The sequence below is a fragment of the Gossypium raimondii genome, chromosome 7 (genome assembly GCF_025698545.1).
Source record: "Gossypium raimondii isolate GPD5lz chromosome 7, ASM2569854v1, whole genome shotgun sequence".
NCBI classification, from domain to species: Eukaryota; Viridiplantae; Streptophyta; class Magnoliopsida; order Malvales; family Malvaceae; genus Gossypium; species Gossypium raimondii.
Window position 1 is genome coordinate 52,433,893 of NC_068571.1, and position 16,882 is coordinate 52,450,774.

Consider the following 16,882-nt stretch of genomic DNA (forward strand, 5'->3'; position numbering starts at 1 on the left):
CATTCATGATTAATGACCATAACAAAAAATAAATTGAAATTTGGGTGAGGGGCGAATTCAACAAATTTAATTATAAATTTTCCAGAGATTATAATTTTATTATTTTTGAATGAATTAAAGATTATTTCTTTTTCATTTTAGAGGACAAAATATATTTTTACTATATATTTATTTATAATTATAATAGTATTAAATTAATTTTTTTGAGAGCCAAAACCTCTGTTTGTCCTCTCAAATTTACCTCAGATAATCTTTTAAATATATAAAACTAAATAAAATAAAATAAATCTTGTATTCAATATTCATATTTGAAACTTAATTGATTTTGAATTTAAAAATGAGATATTTCTAACACTTGATTTCAACTATTAATTAAAGTAATAATTAGAAAATGGACAAGCATTTCCTAGACAAGCAAATTTAAAATTATTACAGCTAGTTGGGTTCAACTCAAATCTCTGGAAGATCTTTGATTGACTTTAAATATGATAATAATATACTAATAATTTTGGTGTTCTTCTTAATCAAATTTCTATCGGATTCTTTTGAGAAATATAAATACACAATTTTTATTGTTTTTGAAATCGGATTGACGATCGAACTGATTTCGATCAAACCATCAATTTAGTTTCAATTAAATAAATTATTAAAATTTCATAAAAATTTTAAAAAATATATTTTCAATCGGTTTTTATCGCAGTTTGTATTAATTTATAAGTTAACAAGTTCTTTTCCTTCCTCTAAACCTATGTTATAACTAATTTTCGATCCAATTAATCCAATCTACGTCTCTATTCCGATTACTAAAGTGCTTTTAGGGTTTTCAAACTTTTAGGCAAAGACCATCCCCATGTTTTACCAGTAAAATTAATAATAATTGAGAAAAAAAAAAAAGAAGAAGACAGAAGCCACTTCATCCAGTCAACATGTACACACAGCAATTTAATTAAATCAGCTTTAGAGTAGGCTACCTAATGGGGAAGTTTTAAAATAGGTTGAATTTTGGTTTTCATCCTTGAACTATACTCAATTTAGGATTTAATCCCTAATTTTTAATTTGACATAATTTGACCCAATGTTATTCGTTAGTCCAAACCATCAACACCGTTGCAAAATCTTATTAGTTGATTGAAGTGGATTATAAAAAAAAAAAAATCTCAAAACTTGAAATTTGAAATTCTTTATGTAAAATGTGAAATTATGGAGCTCCAAGTACTTGTTTTCCACTAATGTGTCATTTTAGGGGGAAAAAAATACCAACTCAACCTCATAATTAGGATTTTTTTAAATATACATATATACACATTTGATTAAGGCATAACATTGATAATAATAGGAAGACCAAACTATGTAAAATTAAAATAAAAGGATTAATTTTTCAAGTTGAATATAATATAGGGATGAACACCATCATTTAACCCCAAAAATAGGGGTCTAAGTTGAAACTTGCATCCATCTATATCTCACCATGAACAACCTTCGTGGCATGGGTCCATTATTGTAGTCCAGACTGGCAGAGATAAAAAAAAAACAAAAAACAAAAGGATTAATATAATGGTGAAATGTTAAATTGCTCCCCCTTAAAATTAAAATCCAATTCTAGCCTCTCTAGAATGAAAATTTCATAATCTAATCCTTCAAAAATTATAAAATTTTACATTAATACAATAATAAAATTGCATTCTAACTCTCTCAAAATTTTATAATTTAAATCTAACCCTAAAAGAATTGGCCTAGGCATAGTATCTGTTATATGTATATAATTAATGCAATTGGGTCCACATTTCATGAGAAAATCTTAGTTTTTTAATGACAACTTATGATGTTTTTGTCTGAAGGATAAGAATTAAAAGAAAAAGAAGAAGACATGCTTTATCATTGCTTTATCATTCCAAGTCATGCATATAAGAGCTTCCTTATCTTTTATTTGTTATCATCATTTTATGAGTTTGACACGTTTGATAATCTCCATGGGGACTTGTACATCATATAAAAGTTTGCCCTCCAATCACTTACCAATTCTAAAATTTGATTCCGAATCGATTCAATTAAATCTGATTTTATCATTAAAAAGTTAATAAGAATCTAAATTTTATAAATGTAAATATGAAATGATCTAAATTCCGAATGACTCAAAACTTGGAATAACCTTAAACAAACAACTTATAAAATCTGACTAAAATGTAACCCGAACCTAATATGACCTGCCTTAATTAGTTAAACCTAAACTCAATTTAACCCATTCAATTAAAAGGTCCAATTATAGTGATTGTTAGATATTTTATGTTGACGTCACGATTAAATCTGGAGTCAAGTAAAATCGATATCAAAACGGGAGGCAAAATATGTTAGTGTTGTTTTTACCACATACAAGATTTGAACTTGAGATCCTGCTTAAGGGATATAGACTTTCTTATTACTTGACTTAATAGAAGCCGGTATATTTAATCGAGTGATAAGAAATTCAATGTGTTTGGGGATTATAAAAACTAGGGTGGGAAACTGCGGAGTGTTGTTGAGGCTCATAATGCAAGTGGACAAGGGTCAAATTTTTTGGTTACAGGACACATTTGCCATTGGACTTAAGTCCAACAAAAAATTAGAAGATCATTTAAGAATAAATGGTCTTTTAGAGTGAGAATGGCCCAATTTAAGACTAAGTTCTGTCAAGGTCTAATTCGTCCTTAGTCCCTATAATTTTTTATCTTTTGAAATTTAATTCTTTTATCTTTAATTTTTTTAGTCCTTTACTTGCTCGATTTAAAAATTAAAGTTTAATCAATAACACTGCTATCTAATTTCCACTTAATTTGAATGTGTTATCAGTTGGATTTTAATTTTATAAATAAGGTATTTGAATATTAAAATGTTATATTTTCAAAATTAACAAAAATTCATTAACAATTGTATCATTTGGCCTTTAAGTTTTAAATAAAAATTAGATAAACTAAAATCTTAAAATTAAATTAAAATAGACTAAATTTTAAACGTTGGAAGAGTAAAAAGAAGTAGTAATAATTAAATGGCCTTCGCATCATAGGTTAAGAATTAAATTAGTGACCACAATATTGTATTTAGGGATGAAAATGGATAGAGGTGAAGTCAAGGGGGTCAGTAGGGCTAAGGCCCTCTAAAATGGGAAAATGTCACTTTGCTACTTTAAATTTTATTTTATTGTAATTTAGTAAATGGTTAAATTGCAGTTTAACCTCCAAAATGATAAAAATTTTGATTTAATCTTTCAAAATTGATAAAGATACAAGCTAATACAATGGTGAAATTGTAAGTATCTCTCATAAATGTATATAACTCAATTTTGTCCCCAAAAAGAAATAATTTCTAGCTTCGTCCTTGACTAAGAATAAAGTAATTTTATATATTCGAATATTAGAGATTCAAATAATATTTGGTTCTGGATACTCTAGCTATTAATCATCAAATATCCCTCATCCAAATTCGTTTTACTTTTGTGGATAACAAACTCTAATATTGTATATTTTAATTATATGAATCCAATAATTGAATCTTCATACTATTATTAATATTATGCCTTGATCCAAATCACTAACACAATCGAGAAATTCTATTAGTTGGGTTTAAGAAAAATCAAACTAGAATTCTTTTTCAAATGATAAATTGATAAAAGAAAGCGATTAATATACTATTTAGTATATGAAATTAGTTTCTATATTCAATTTGGTACTTGAAGTTTTTTGCATCTTGATTAAGTACCAATGTCTTTTTCACTATATTACATGTGTCAAACATTCACTGGGCCAGTGCACGTGTTAAACATTTATTGGGTCACATGATGCCGGGTACTAAATTGAACAATATAGCTAAATTCAGGTACCAAATGATATATTAACTCATAGAAAACAACTATTTTGATAATCATAGATTAACGTTCAATTCCCCAGGTTTAGGAGCCAAAAACAAAGAGCTTGGATTGTTGAAACTTGAAAGTGCAAATCAAAGTTTGAAAAATTAGATTCAAAGGGGGTTAAATAAAACAAACAAGAAAAACCCTTTAATTTACTTCAAGGAGAATGGAACCATCTCAATCTCAAAATGAAACCCTTCCTATCTCTTCTAAGGAATCCCGCGTTAACCGCTTCAAGCCCATTTGGCGATTTTTCTTGATTTCCAATCTCGCTCTTGGAGGTAATTTGCTTTTGTATTTTTCTTTTAATCTGATGTTAGTTTCTTAACAATGGGTTGATGTTCTTTTTAGTAATTTTTTTCGTTTTTACCTTTGATATAATCATGTTTAGGATGTGTTTGATATAATGTTTAGCTGAAATATACTGTGTTTCATATATGTTTTTTGGAAGGTTTACGCTAATGGGTTGAGAAAACTTGCTACGAGACTGTTGTTATGATATAAGTTAGAAGCTGAAAGATTTGTTGCTAAACACATTGAAATGAGTATATGTGCATAATATAGTTTTTACTTCCTATGGGAGGTTTAAAAATTACCAAGACTTTCCGGTCATTGATCGTGTTGTTCAAGTATCACATCGATGAGCATTAGCTTTTAGCATTGGTGATTGGTTCATAGTAGCATCGAGTCATTGGTTCTAACATTAGTGTTGTTGTTAAGTTATTATTTTAGATAATTATTTCTTAGTTGTGTTGTCATTCATGAGGATTAGAATTCTGAGATGAATTTGCCTTGCATTTGGTTATAATTAGCTCAATCCTCTATTTATGCATTTGAATTCTATGATGGGACATACAATTTGTTTCGTTTCAAAGTTACCTTTCGGGATTAGCTGACATTATTGCTTCCCGTTGCAGCGTATATATTTGCACAGGCAAGAAGGAAGAACTCAAGCATTGCTGATAACAAACCTGCTAAAAAAGAGGAGGAGCACAGCAAGAGTGAAACTGAAGCAGATGTTTCTTCTGATGCAGTGACGGATGCTTTAGTTCACGAGGAACCGCCGATCCTTCCAATTGTTGCAAAACCCCCAAAGGTTTTGGATCCCATTCCCGAAGATCAGCAGCGTGAACTTTTCAAGTGGATGTTGGAAGAGAAAAGAAAAGCCAAGCCTAGTGACCCTGAAGAAAAGAAAAGAATTAATAAAGAGAAGGCTGTTCTCAAACAGTTTATTCGCACAGAATCTCTTCCCAGAATTTGATTATCACATCTCGTCGTACTCGACAAGTTCTTGCTTTATCAAAGAACAAATTACTATTGAGGATGAATTGAAATATCACATGTCAAAGATGGGATTCTGGTTTTTGGTACCCATCTCTTGTGAAATTGAATTATAAGAACTTGTATTACATTTTGACAGCAGCTAGACTAAGACATTCTTCACATCTGATTCATCGGAACTAATTGAGTCTTCTTGATTGGCTTGACAGCTAAAGAATTGAGTATGCTCAATGTATTTGGCAGTGAAATGTGTGTTTTTGCTTTGATTAGTAACAAATTCACACACCTATCAATAACGGAAGGCAACAAAAGTAAACAGAGGTTTGGGCCCATAGGCAATTGTACCTATTGGCTCTTAGGTGAGACAAAAAGATAAGAGATTGGTTCCCTCAATCCCCAGCCTTAGTGGGGTCCATTATATAACCTTTTCCTACAAGACTAGCCACACGTTTTTTCATCTATCATGCTTATAAACTCTACCAGGTGGAAATGCAACTGAGCTGTTCTTAGAAGTTTTACATCCAAATTATCATATTGAAATGATATGGTTTAGTTTTAGACTTTTAGTCGCTGGTTAATCTCTTATCATCATCTCTACTTTTCTAGTCGTACTGCATAGCTTTCTTGCAAATGCCGGGAACCATCCAAGTTTCAGGTACCAAATGCTATGCTAACTTTAATTCGTAAAATGGCAGTTAAAGTTCATATGCTTTTCTTTCGAGACTTCCTCATTTGATTCATGTCAGTTCTGGATTTCAAGGGTCTCCAATCAACATCACCATCTTCACAATCAGTAAAAGGTAGTCAATCATTACCTGTTGTTCTACTTTCTTATCTTGAATGACTATAAATATACACAATGTGAGAAGAAAAAAATTGTGTTAATTCATCCTTTATAATGCAGTTTCCATGGGAAAAACAGAGTACCAGACTTGCGACAAGGGAGAATTCTTGTTGTAGAGATTCTGAACACTGTTTTGACTTCTGTAATTCTGGTTTTGATTTAGCTATATTCTTTAACTTCTGATTTTTTCTTAAAATCCAACATGCTTGCTGTGGCACAGTCCCTTGACAACCCTTCATGACAATTTGATTATAACACTTCAAGGTGCCGACGGGAATGAGATTACGCATGCAGGTTAGTCCCTATTCGTTTTAAAATGCGTTGGAAAATTGGATTTCAATTTAGCGGTAAGGCTTATTGAAATATTGATGGTATGGAGCAGTAGTTGAGACCAAATTGGTGGTTGAGAAAGGTGTTTGGGACAACATATTTTCTCTCGAAGGAGGTTGGCACGTACATATGAAGTTGCAGTTTGTCCTCAGTGAAGAAGAGCACCAGAGAATCCGAGTAATGGTATTGTTCCTTTATTTTAGCCGTTCTTCTTTTGATGCAATGGATGGTTACTTATACTTGATTTGCATTCAAATAAATTTATTATTATCCTTATCATAATTTTAAATTATTATATCTTATTTTAAATTAACTGTTTGAATTTCTATTTTAACTGTAACCATCTACCTTTACCTCTATAAATAGAGGTTTTCATCAATAAATCGATGGAGTTTTTTTAGTAGCCTCCCATTACTTAAATATCGTATCAGATTTAATCTAACACTCTTGTGAGTTCGATCCTATAGCTCACCTATCACTCTCAAATAAGAACATGGTTCTAGATCTTGGCCTATACACATTTTCTTACACCTTCGTTCAAACAAGTATATCTGTGGACCTTCATAATCATATGGCCCCAACAATTTCAGTGGAGTCATCTCTTATTTATCAAAGCCAATCAGTTGGCTTTCTTTTATCAATAAATTAATGGAGCCATTTAAGTACTCTCCCATTACTTCAATAAGATGTGGTTATACCCCAAACAATGAACCGCATTATGATGTATGATAAATGCAAGCCCTTGGTATCCCCTTTGAATGTTGGAACCCTGGTAAACGTATTCCTTTCACTAGCACAACTTAATTATGTTTAATTTCATTTTCAGAGAGAAGCTGCACTAAAGAAGAAACACGAAGAGCTTTGCAAAAGTGGTCATGGAAGTCCCGAACGTGCTTCCATCGGTTACAGTGAAGTTTCAGGTTCGATTTTTTCACAGTCAACTTTCATTTTCCATTTACCAGAAAAGCAAGGGAACATTGAAAAGAATATAAATCAAGCAGTGCATGAAACTTGCATGTACAAAAGCTTTTACTTAACATATTGAGTACTCCATTTTCTCAAGGTCCAGTAGAAAGTTTATCCCGAAGTGGATTGCTAGCCGATGAAGATACCAAATTCGACAGAAGTTATCCTATTCAGAAGCAAAAGAACACAGTTAAGGATTGTTTATCACTGCAGTAAAACTCTTTTTCTCTCGGCTAATCTTGTGTTTTCTTAATGTTCATTTTGTATGCATATTTAGAATAACAGAGGCGAAAACAAAGGAAATATTTCGGCCAAGTCCATGTGACGAATCATTTAATGTCCATCTAACTGAATTATGTTACCAGGATACAGTTCCTCTAGAACTAGAGAATGTTAATACCTCCAAGAAGCAGGGACCAGCTGTGAAAGCCCATAGCAATATAAAGAAAATGATAAGTGCATTTGAGGGTAGTCTAAACCAGGTATATTAAGCATGTTTCTTAAATTTATCCATTTGTTATTGTAACTTAGCATATGATTAAAATTTCTTGAACTTGATCTGTGGCAGGATGTGAAACCTTCTGCTAAACCACCGCCAACAATATCTCGGACAAGGAAGATTGGAATAGCAAATTCACATCTTAATGATGTTGAGACAGAAAAAATGGTACCACCAAAGGTAACTTTAGGAATGGTCACTACAATGAATATGAACAAACAAAAAATGTATTAAGGAAAAAGTCAAAGACTATATTGGTTCTTTCAAACCTCTATATCGGTCTGCATCATCTAAAGAAACTGAGCAGTTGATGGAGTCAACTACACCGCGTATTGAGAAATAGAAGCAAAATTTTAGATATGAAGAATAAATTCTGTTGAGGAGGTCGAAGTCTTCGATGTGTCATCCGTTGGGTAGCCGACTGGACCCACAACAATTGAATGTATTGTCCCTCAGGGAGGGTTTTGTCTCCTGTGCTCTGTCAAGAGCCAGCGTGCCATGAGCGGCTGCCCTGAGGGCTTGGTTCACAGAGTTGGGAGTGCCTCTATTGTATGTGGATGTACGGCCACGCACCAAAGCAACGTGAGCATCTTGCCTTTGGTGGGGTTCGAACCCCTGACCTATGGCATATAGGTCACTTGTTGGGGAGACAAAACCCTCCCTGAGAGGCAATACTTTCAGTTGTTGGGGGTCCGATCGGGTGCCCAGCAGACATACTTCGAAGACTTTTCCCGAAGGAGTCGACCCCCCTCAACAGATTGAAGTTAAACAGAAAGAAAGTGATGTGAATGAGGAGAAGAATTATTCCAAAGATGTCAAGAGAGCATCAGCTATGGAGAATGCTTGACAAGCATTCAAAAGGCAACCAATCTTGGAACCCTATTTTATAAAATAAAATAAAATAAAAAAGCAACATTCAAGCCGAAAATTAGTAAAAAGAGGATGGTGCAGAAGAATTTTTTCTACTTCAAATGATAAACTGAAATCAGTGGCTATTTAAAGTGATGGCCACTGTTCCATTGGTAGCTCTGGTCTCTGGATATTTCTAGGTGAAGCTAAATCTTGCCTAAGCATAACAACAGGGGCCAAAGAAATAGTGGACCTAATGGGAGTGTGCTGGGATGAAACAAAGAAGCTGAGCTCTTGTGATCATATAGTTACAGGGTAGGTTTGCTAGATACCCCATGTATACATATTGTTGTAGATTGTCATCTTTCTTGAGTGGACATAATGCAAGATACCCCCTATATATATATTGTAGATTGTCATCTGTCTTTAGTGGACATAATGCAAAGGCGGAAAGTACATGTATTCATATGTAAATATGTTCAAATTTGGTAACACTGGATCTTTTTCTGTAGATGATTGTAATATCCTAACCAAACTGTTTTATTTGCCTGTTACGTACAGGTTGATGTTGATGCTGCCACTGCTACTGAGATAAATGAAGATGGCAACAATTCTGAAAAGTTAAGACCACGGTCTGAGAATTCAGAGGATCCTCAAGACTCTATAGGACCTTTTGGACAGGTTATACTTTTTCCTTTACTATTAAGTATCAAGCATTTACCCTTTGCTAGAAGGTGTTATATATTCCTTGAAATCTTATTAAAGTTGTCATAATGCAAAACCATTTTATTTTCCCCTTGAGTTTAATATGAATTGAAACCGGAACCTTGCAAGTGAATCATGCTCTAATGACTATGTTTTCATTGCACCATTGATATCAACTGAAATGAAAGATAAGGGGGATCGGCTTCTTTGGGAGAAGTCTTCGAAGTGTTGTCTGTCAGGCAGCCGATCCGATCCCCTAACAACCAAAGGTATTGTCCCTCGAGGAGGGTTGTCTCCTGTGTTCTGCTGAGAACCAGTATGCCGTGAGCACTGCTTGCCCTTGGTGGGTGGCTGTACGTCCACGTACGGTCGAGGCATTCTTGGCTATGTGAACTAGGCCCTCGGGGCAGCATCTCAGAGCATACTGGCTCTCGGCAGAGCATGGGAAACAAAACCCTCCCCCGGGGGACAATACCTTCGGTTGTTGGGGGATCAGGTTGGCTGCCTGGCAAATGACACTTTGAAAACTTCTCCTGAAGGAGCCGACCCCCCTCAACAATTCTAAATCCACTTAGTATCTAGAATCCCATTGAAACTTGAATCCTGAATGTTTATATATGTACATCCTCCTACTGTAATCTCTTTGTTCTCAATACCTTGTCAATAAGAACAAGCGAATGATATTATTTCTGCTAATTTCTTTTTCTTTACATCAGGTAATTAAAGTCATAATCATGGTAGGCTTTGCAACACTAGTTCTCCTAACAAGAAAAAGGACTTACAGGTACCAATATATATACATGTATTTGTTGTTGAATCTCATACTATTTACCCTAAACTCTACAATCTCTGCAGTTTTTTTTTTTTATCGAAATATCGTGTAAATTATCGAATACTTCATTTACATGCATTTCTTTGAGGGGGGAAATTGCAAAACCTATAAATCCTAAACAAACATGAAAAAGATATCTGTTATGCATTTATCAGCTAACATGTATTTGTCTGTTTTATGATCTTGCAGATAAAGTTAGCTGCTGAGAAATGTATGTTATTATGCTACAATTTAGAATCATTTGGATCCTTTTATGCAGACTCTTTGCTTCTTCTTTTAGTTGATTTACTCCTCTACTAGCAAATCAAAGTGGGTTTTATACTCAAAATATCTGTATAAAGATTCATGTAAAATTTTCTGTTAATATTCAATTCTTCAGGAGCTCATATGTAATTTGCACTTGGTTAAAATATGTTCCGAGTCGGAATTTAGTCCCTCTACTTGTCAATTTTCAAAATTTAGGTCTAATTGTTAACTCTGGCTAAATTTTTCTGCTAAATTTGTTAGTGTGCCATTTTGACATAAAAAGAATACTTACTTCGTAGTTATGTAATAAAAATAGCCTTGTAATAAACTTGAATTTGACAAAAAAAATTAATGGTGTTAATAATTGAACTTGTATTTTAAATTCAAAAAGTAAAGTGATTAAATTTATTGAAAAGAATAGAAAGATTAAATTTCAAATATCTGAAAGTAAATAGTCTCAAAGCATATTTTAACCTTTGCAATTTTATTGTAAATGCTGAAATTTGTGCAAATTTACATCTGTGTTCATACTCACAAATGTGTCCACATTTTGCAATTAGATCAAATACATTTATGTAAACAACATTATTATTTAAGGAGGAATCACTTACACCAGTATAAAACTAAAGTAATTTTACACATTTTGTTTATTTTTATACGATTAATGTTTTAACGATCCAACTCCTAGTATTAATTATTTCTTCATCTAAATATGTGTAAAATTTATTCAAATTTATATAGAAATGGAATTAGAAAACTTAAAATTAAATCAAAACTTTATTTCTATGAAAGCCATTTGTCATTACATTAAATATTTAATTTACATATAAAATTTCATGTGATTATGATAAAAAATATAAAAAATTACCTAAAAATTAAATATTTCTAGTGTTTAAAATGCTTTTACCATATTTCATGATAATGATTGAACTAGGATTTTTAAATTAAAAAGGGATTAAATAATTTAGAGACCTTAGTAACTAGGTCAACTTTGGTGCTTAAATTTGGCAATCAAATCCATTTTTGTGCCTGAATTTGGATTCGGTCCAGATTTGATGATGTGGCTAGTGTTATTGGAACATGACTGGATTGGTCGATTGGACCAGTTGGATTGAGAATCGATTGATGTATTGGTCCAAACAAAAAGGTTGAATCGATCTAATAATTTTTTATTATAAATTTTTAATTAATTATTGTTGGTCTAACAATTAAACCGATCAAATAGATAAATCAGGAACCATTGATCTGATTGGTTCAATCACCGGTCCAATTATTAGAACACTGTAAATGACATTTTAAGATTGTATCACATTATCAGTTGAAAATTAATATAATTTTTTTAATTTTCAAGTGATGATATAGTGCCACATCATCAAACTTTTAAAATTTCCAAATTTAAGGATTAAAATGAATCTAATTGCTAAGTTCTAGAGAAAAAAATATTATTCTCAATTAAAAAAGTAAGAGGATTGAATTTTTAACTTTTTAAAGTAGATGGAGTAAATCTCTAATTTTGTCGAAGTACAGGGACTAACAAAACTTGTTAACCTTAAAAAATATTTAGAAAATAACCCAAAAAAAATTCTAACCATTTGAAGCATATAAAATCTTAAACCCTAGCGGCCACCTAAAAACCCTCTTTGTTTTCTCATAGAGTATCTGTTCTTCTACTCTGATTTATCCTCCAAAAGAATGGCTCGCACTATCAAAAACCCTAAAAAAGCTAAGAGAAAGAATAAGGTTCAATTGCAAAAAAACTCACTCTTAATCTTTTCTTCTTCTTTTTTTTATCTTTAAAGTTTGTTCCTTTTTTCACTAAAATTGCTATGTAATTGGTTTCTTAAATAGGGCTCAAAAAAAGGCGATGGAGCATCAACGTCTTCTTCAGTGCCGACAATTCAGCCAAGGGTTTGGCAACCAGGAGTTGATGAATTGGAGGAAGGAGAAGAGCTTCAATGTGATCCTTCAGCTTATAATTCACTTCACGCTTTTCATATTGGATGGCCTTGTTTGAGGTACTCTTTAGTTACCCATCATTACTTGGTGTTTGTTTGCTGAGAAAGTAGTGGGAAAAGTTAACAATTTAATAAGGTTTATAAAAAAAATGAGCAAAGGGTATTTGAAAAAGTATTTTCTATGTGTTTGAATTTAGAAATTGGGTCATTTTGTTGGCAGCTTTGAGGTACTTTTTAATTACTCACCATTACTTGGTGTTTGTTTGCTGAGAAAGTAGTCGGAGAATTTGTTGAAATTAATAAGGTTTAATAAAAATTATACAAAGGTATTTGAAAAAAATGTTTAGTTTGCATTTTTTATGTGTTTTAAATTAGAAATTGGGTCGTTTTTTTGGCAGTTTTGTGGTACTCTTTAATTACCCACCATTACCTGGTGTTTGTTTGCTGAGAAAGTAGAGGGGAAGTTGTACAAATTAGTAAGGTTTGTAAAATATTCTGCAAACGGTATTTGAAGAAGTGCTTGCTTTGTATTTTCTATGTGTTTTAATTTAGAAATTGGGTCATTTTTTGGCATCTTTGAGGTACTCTTTAATTACCCACCATTACTTGGTGTTTGTTTCCTGAGAAAGTACTGGGTAAAGTTGAAAAAATTAATAAGGTTTATAAAAAAATGTACAAAGGGTATTTGAAAAATAATGTTTAATGTACAAAGGGTATTTGAAAAAAATGTTTACTTTGTATTTCTATTTGTTTTAATTTAGAAATTGGGTCATTTTTGACAGCTTTGATATCGTACGTGATTCGTTGGGTTCAGACCGGAAAGATTTTCCACATACGGTGTATTTTGTTGCAGGGACTCAGGTTTGCTTCATTACTTACTAAGTGCTAACTAATAGATGGGACCAATAAGGAACAACATTTGTCTTATTTGAACCATTAGGAAGAGATGGTCAATCTTTTTGACTTCTTTTGTGTATATTGATGTAATTGTTTGATTTCACAGGCAGAGAAGGCTTCTTGGAACTCTATTGGAGTGTTTAAAGTAAGCAACATTTCGGGAAAAAGGCGTGAGCTGGTTCCTAAGAAATCTTCCGAGGATGATCCTGATATGGATGGTGAAAGTAGTGATAGTGATGATAGTGAGGATGAAGAAGAAGGTGGTTCTGGTGCACCGGTTTTGCAGGCAAATTCTAGTTTCTTTTGATTTCTAGTTATATATCATCTCCGGGGTTTATTATTAGACTTATTATACATTGTGCCCTTTTTTTCCTTGGAACAGTTGCGAAAGGTTGCTCATCATGGATGTGTTAACCGTATACGTGCCATGGGACAAAATCCTCACATATGTGCATCATGGGCTGATAGTGGTCATGTTCAGGTCGGACTTATAATCCAACAATATATCATATTGTTCCTTGTTTGCACTTTAATGATTGGGAATACGTTTCGATACTTCTTGTTGCAGGTATGGGACTTCACTTCTCATCTGAATGCTTTAGCGGAATCGGAAACTGAAGGCATCCAGGGAAGTTCGGTTTTTAACCAGGCTCCGTTAGTTAACTTCCGTGGCCATAAAGATGAAGGCTACGCAATTGATTGGAGTCCTGTTGTTGTTGGAAGGCTTGCAACCGGTAATTATCGAGAAATAATTGTGAAAAATCTCTTTTTTACTTTTCGGTATTATCAAGCTTTCATTGTGAAGGTGCTGTTTTTCATATTTTCAGGGGACTGCAAGAATTGTATTCATTTGTGGGAGCCTACATCTGATTCAACTTGGAATGTTGATCCTACTCCGTTTATTGGACATTCTGCTAGTGTCGAAGATCTCCAAGTAAGTAATCATGTTGTGATGTAATTAAATCTATACTTTATCGTTAAAACATAATTTAATAACACCATTTTTATGTTAATTTTGCAGTGGAGTCCAACGGAACCTCATGCGTTTGTGTCGTGTTCCGTGGATGGGACTATCACAATTTGGGATATCCGTATAGGGAAGTCACCGGCAGCTTCTTTTAAGGCACATGACGCAGACGTGAATGTCATCTCATGGAATAGGTATTTCAGTCTTAATATATATACTTGCTCTTTATTTCAACACATCTCTTTGATGTTCAAACTTTTGATGTTTGTGCATGAGTCAATCCTCTTTGGTCATGATATTTCAACAGTCTTCTTTCTAGATAAAAGTACCATGGAGGCTCTTGTATTGAGAGTTGGATTACATTTCGCCCCTTTGACTCAAAAAATGGGACAAATTAGTCTCTGTACATTTGACCAAAGAGCAATTTGGTCTTTTTGTTAAAATTTTCATCAATTTCTACTATTAAAAATTGGTCTATGTAAGTTAGCGTAAGATATACGTGGTACACCATGTAGCATTGTCTGGTTATTCTGTCAGTCACACCAGTTTTTAACCATACAAATGGGTTTTTTTATCAAAAGGACCAATTTGATCTTTGATTGAACGTACAAGGATTAATTTTCTCAATTTTTTAGTAGAGGGGGCAAAATGTAATTTGACTCATAATACAGGGGCCTCTGTTATACTTTTACCCTTCTATCGACAAATTTCTGACATCTTTGCATACTTGGATCTTTATTTAGGCAAGCTAGTTGTATGTTAGCATCGGGAAGTGATGATGGCACGTTTTCAATCCATGACTTTAGGTTGCTCAAGGTATGCCTATTATTACCTATGACACGATGATACTTAAATCCTTGAAATAGGAAATCCAGTCGTTGACTTAATTTATGTTCATCTTAAATGTGATACATCTTGTTTCGGATTCCACATTCATTGGCATTTGGCATCCGATTCCATTCTATGTTGAGGCCAGAATGGTACTGATTTATAATTTGTGTTTGCAGGATGGAAATACAGTGGTAGCTCATTTTAAGTACCATAAATACCCAGTAACATCCATCGAGTGGAGTCCACACGAAGCCTCCACATTGGCAGTTTCATCATCCGATAATCAGTTAACGTAAGTATATGTAAAGCACTAGAATATCAAAATAGGGATGAGCAAGAAAAACTGAGAACCGAATCGAACCAATATCATCCCTAATATCAAGGCTAACAAAGTTAACGTACATGATTCCCAGATTAGGATCTTGGACATTTGTACATATTCACTTACTTTTGTTTTGCTTCGGTTTCTAGAATATGGGATCTTTCTCTCGAAAAAGACGAGGAAGAAGAAGCGGAATTCAAAGCTCAAACAAAGGAGCTTGTAAATGCCCCGCAAGATTTACCTCCGCAACTTCTTTTTGTTCATCAGGTACTTAAAAATCAGAGTATTGAAAATTGAATACGTTTTCAGGATTCCTTTTTAACACAATTCCCACCATAAACAGGGACAAAAGGACTTGAAAGAACTTCATTGGCATGCTCAGATTCCTGGAATGATTGTGTCAACTGCCGCGGATGGTTTCAACATCTTAATGCCTTCAAATATACAGAGCACTCTCCCCTCCAATGGCTCTTGAAAAGAATAGTGTCTTTTTGGCTCCTTGCTGGTAACAAATGAATCAACAGCTAATGCAAAGCTCATAGGAATTCATGCATGGAATATGGAGGTTTTTTTTTTCCTTAAATTATTATTTTTGCATGGTGATGTCAATGTGTTATTTGTTACGAAGGTACTCAAATTTGGAACCTTAAAGCATTTGTGTGAATGTAGACAATTGAATTTATCTACCAATTCACCTATAGATCCCCTCACTGTGATAAAGGAACAATAATTTTATGAAGACAATAATAAATTTAGCCCTTTGTTAATTAGTATGAATAATTTATAATAAATACTATTTAATGTAATTATTTAATAAGTCAAAATTTATTAGAACAACATGAATTGGACAAGGGCAAAGTCATAATTTTTTCTAGGGGTTAAGATTAATTTATATATTTTTATGAGAATTAAAATAAAATTTGTGCTGGTATATATCTTTATAGTTTTAGGATTAAATAAAAAATTATCATTTGGGGATCAAACCATAATTTTATCATTTACTAACCTTAAATTTTATAAATTTAGAAAAGCTAGAGTTAAAAATTTTCATTTTAGGGGCCATAGCCCTTATTTACCCTTACCTTCGCCCTTGATAGGAGAATGTTTCAGGCACTTTAATTACATTCAATTCAATGAGATTCACTAACAACGAATATTCTAATATACATACACATATGTAATTAAAAGCTTAATGTGCATATCAAGGTTGTGAGCACTCTTAGTGAATAACAATACAATTTTTATTTTTGTAAAACAACAGGTGTACTCATCCATTTTGACGATAAGAGCTTTGTCCTATTCGAGGCTAGTGGTAGTATTTAGTAAAACCATCTTAACAATATCAACTTCAGAATTTAAACTTGATTTAAATATTTGTGAAATAGGAAGTTCACTTTCACTTTTTCCAATCACTTATTAATATAACAATATAATACTTAATCATCTGTGAAATTAAAAAATAGCGAAAAACTTAT

The 16,882-nt window shown here is 32.8% G+C and overlaps 3 protein-coding genes across 9 annotated transcripts; all 3 read left to right on the plus strand.

Annotated features, from left to right (window-relative positions):
- Positions 1 to 3,909: 3,909 nt before the first annotated feature.
- Positions 3,910 to 5,343, plus strand: LOC105791849 (uncharacterized). The gene is made up of 2 exons (XM_012620144.2): positions 3,910 to 4,164; positions 4,801 to 5,343. Exons 1-2 carry the CDS (start codon positions 4,050 to 4,052, stop codon positions 5,142 to 5,144), a joined length of 459 nt encoding a protein of 152 aa, XP_012475598.1. The 5' UTR covers positions 3,910 to 4,049; the 3' UTR covers positions 5,145 to 5,343.
- A 216-nt stretch (positions 5,344 to 5,559) lies between these two features.
- LOC105791525 (hypothetical protein) lies at positions 5,560 to 10,575 on the plus strand. 7 transcript variants are annotated; one of them, XM_012619653.2, is made up of 12 exons: positions 5,560 to 5,819; positions 5,911 to 5,964; positions 6,069 to 6,120; positions 6,229 to 6,302; positions 6,391 to 6,521; positions 7,165 to 7,258; positions 7,402 to 7,493; positions 7,670 to 7,786; positions 7,873 to 7,983; positions 9,214 to 9,333; positions 10,074 to 10,141; positions 10,379 to 10,575. In XM_012619653.2, exons 1-12 carry the CDS (start codon positions 5,795 to 5,797, stop codon positions 10,380 to 10,382), a joined length of 942 nt encoding a protein of 313 aa, XP_012475107.1. In that variant the 5' UTR covers positions 5,560 to 5,794; the 3' UTR covers positions 10,383 to 10,575. The 7 variants fall into 7 exon arrangements, 6 of the variants coding, with proteins under 6 accessions (XP_012475107.1, XP_052489482.1, XP_052489483.1 ...); XM_052633522.1 differs by having other exon boundaries at positions 7,408 to 7,493; XM_052633523.1 differs by having other exon boundaries at positions 6,391 to 6,515.
- A 1,454-nt stretch (positions 10,576 to 12,029) lies between these two features.
- On the plus strand, positions 12,030 to 16,174 carry LOC105791321 (protein HEAT STRESS TOLERANT DWD 1). The gene is made up of 12 exons (XM_012619385.2): positions 12,030 to 12,175; positions 12,284 to 12,450; positions 13,173 to 13,251; positions 13,394 to 13,573; positions 13,670 to 13,768; positions 13,856 to 14,021; positions 14,115 to 14,221; positions 14,309 to 14,448; positions 14,998 to 15,070; positions 15,262 to 15,377; positions 15,557 to 15,674; positions 15,751 to 16,174. The coding sequence occupies exons 1-12, from the start codon at positions 12,128 to 12,130 to the stop codon at positions 15,880 to 15,882; spliced, it is 1,425 nt and encodes a 474-aa protein (XP_012474839.1). The 5' UTR covers positions 12,030 to 12,127; the 3' UTR covers positions 15,883 to 16,174.
- The last annotated feature ends 708 nt before the right edge of the window (positions 16,175 to 16,882 follow it).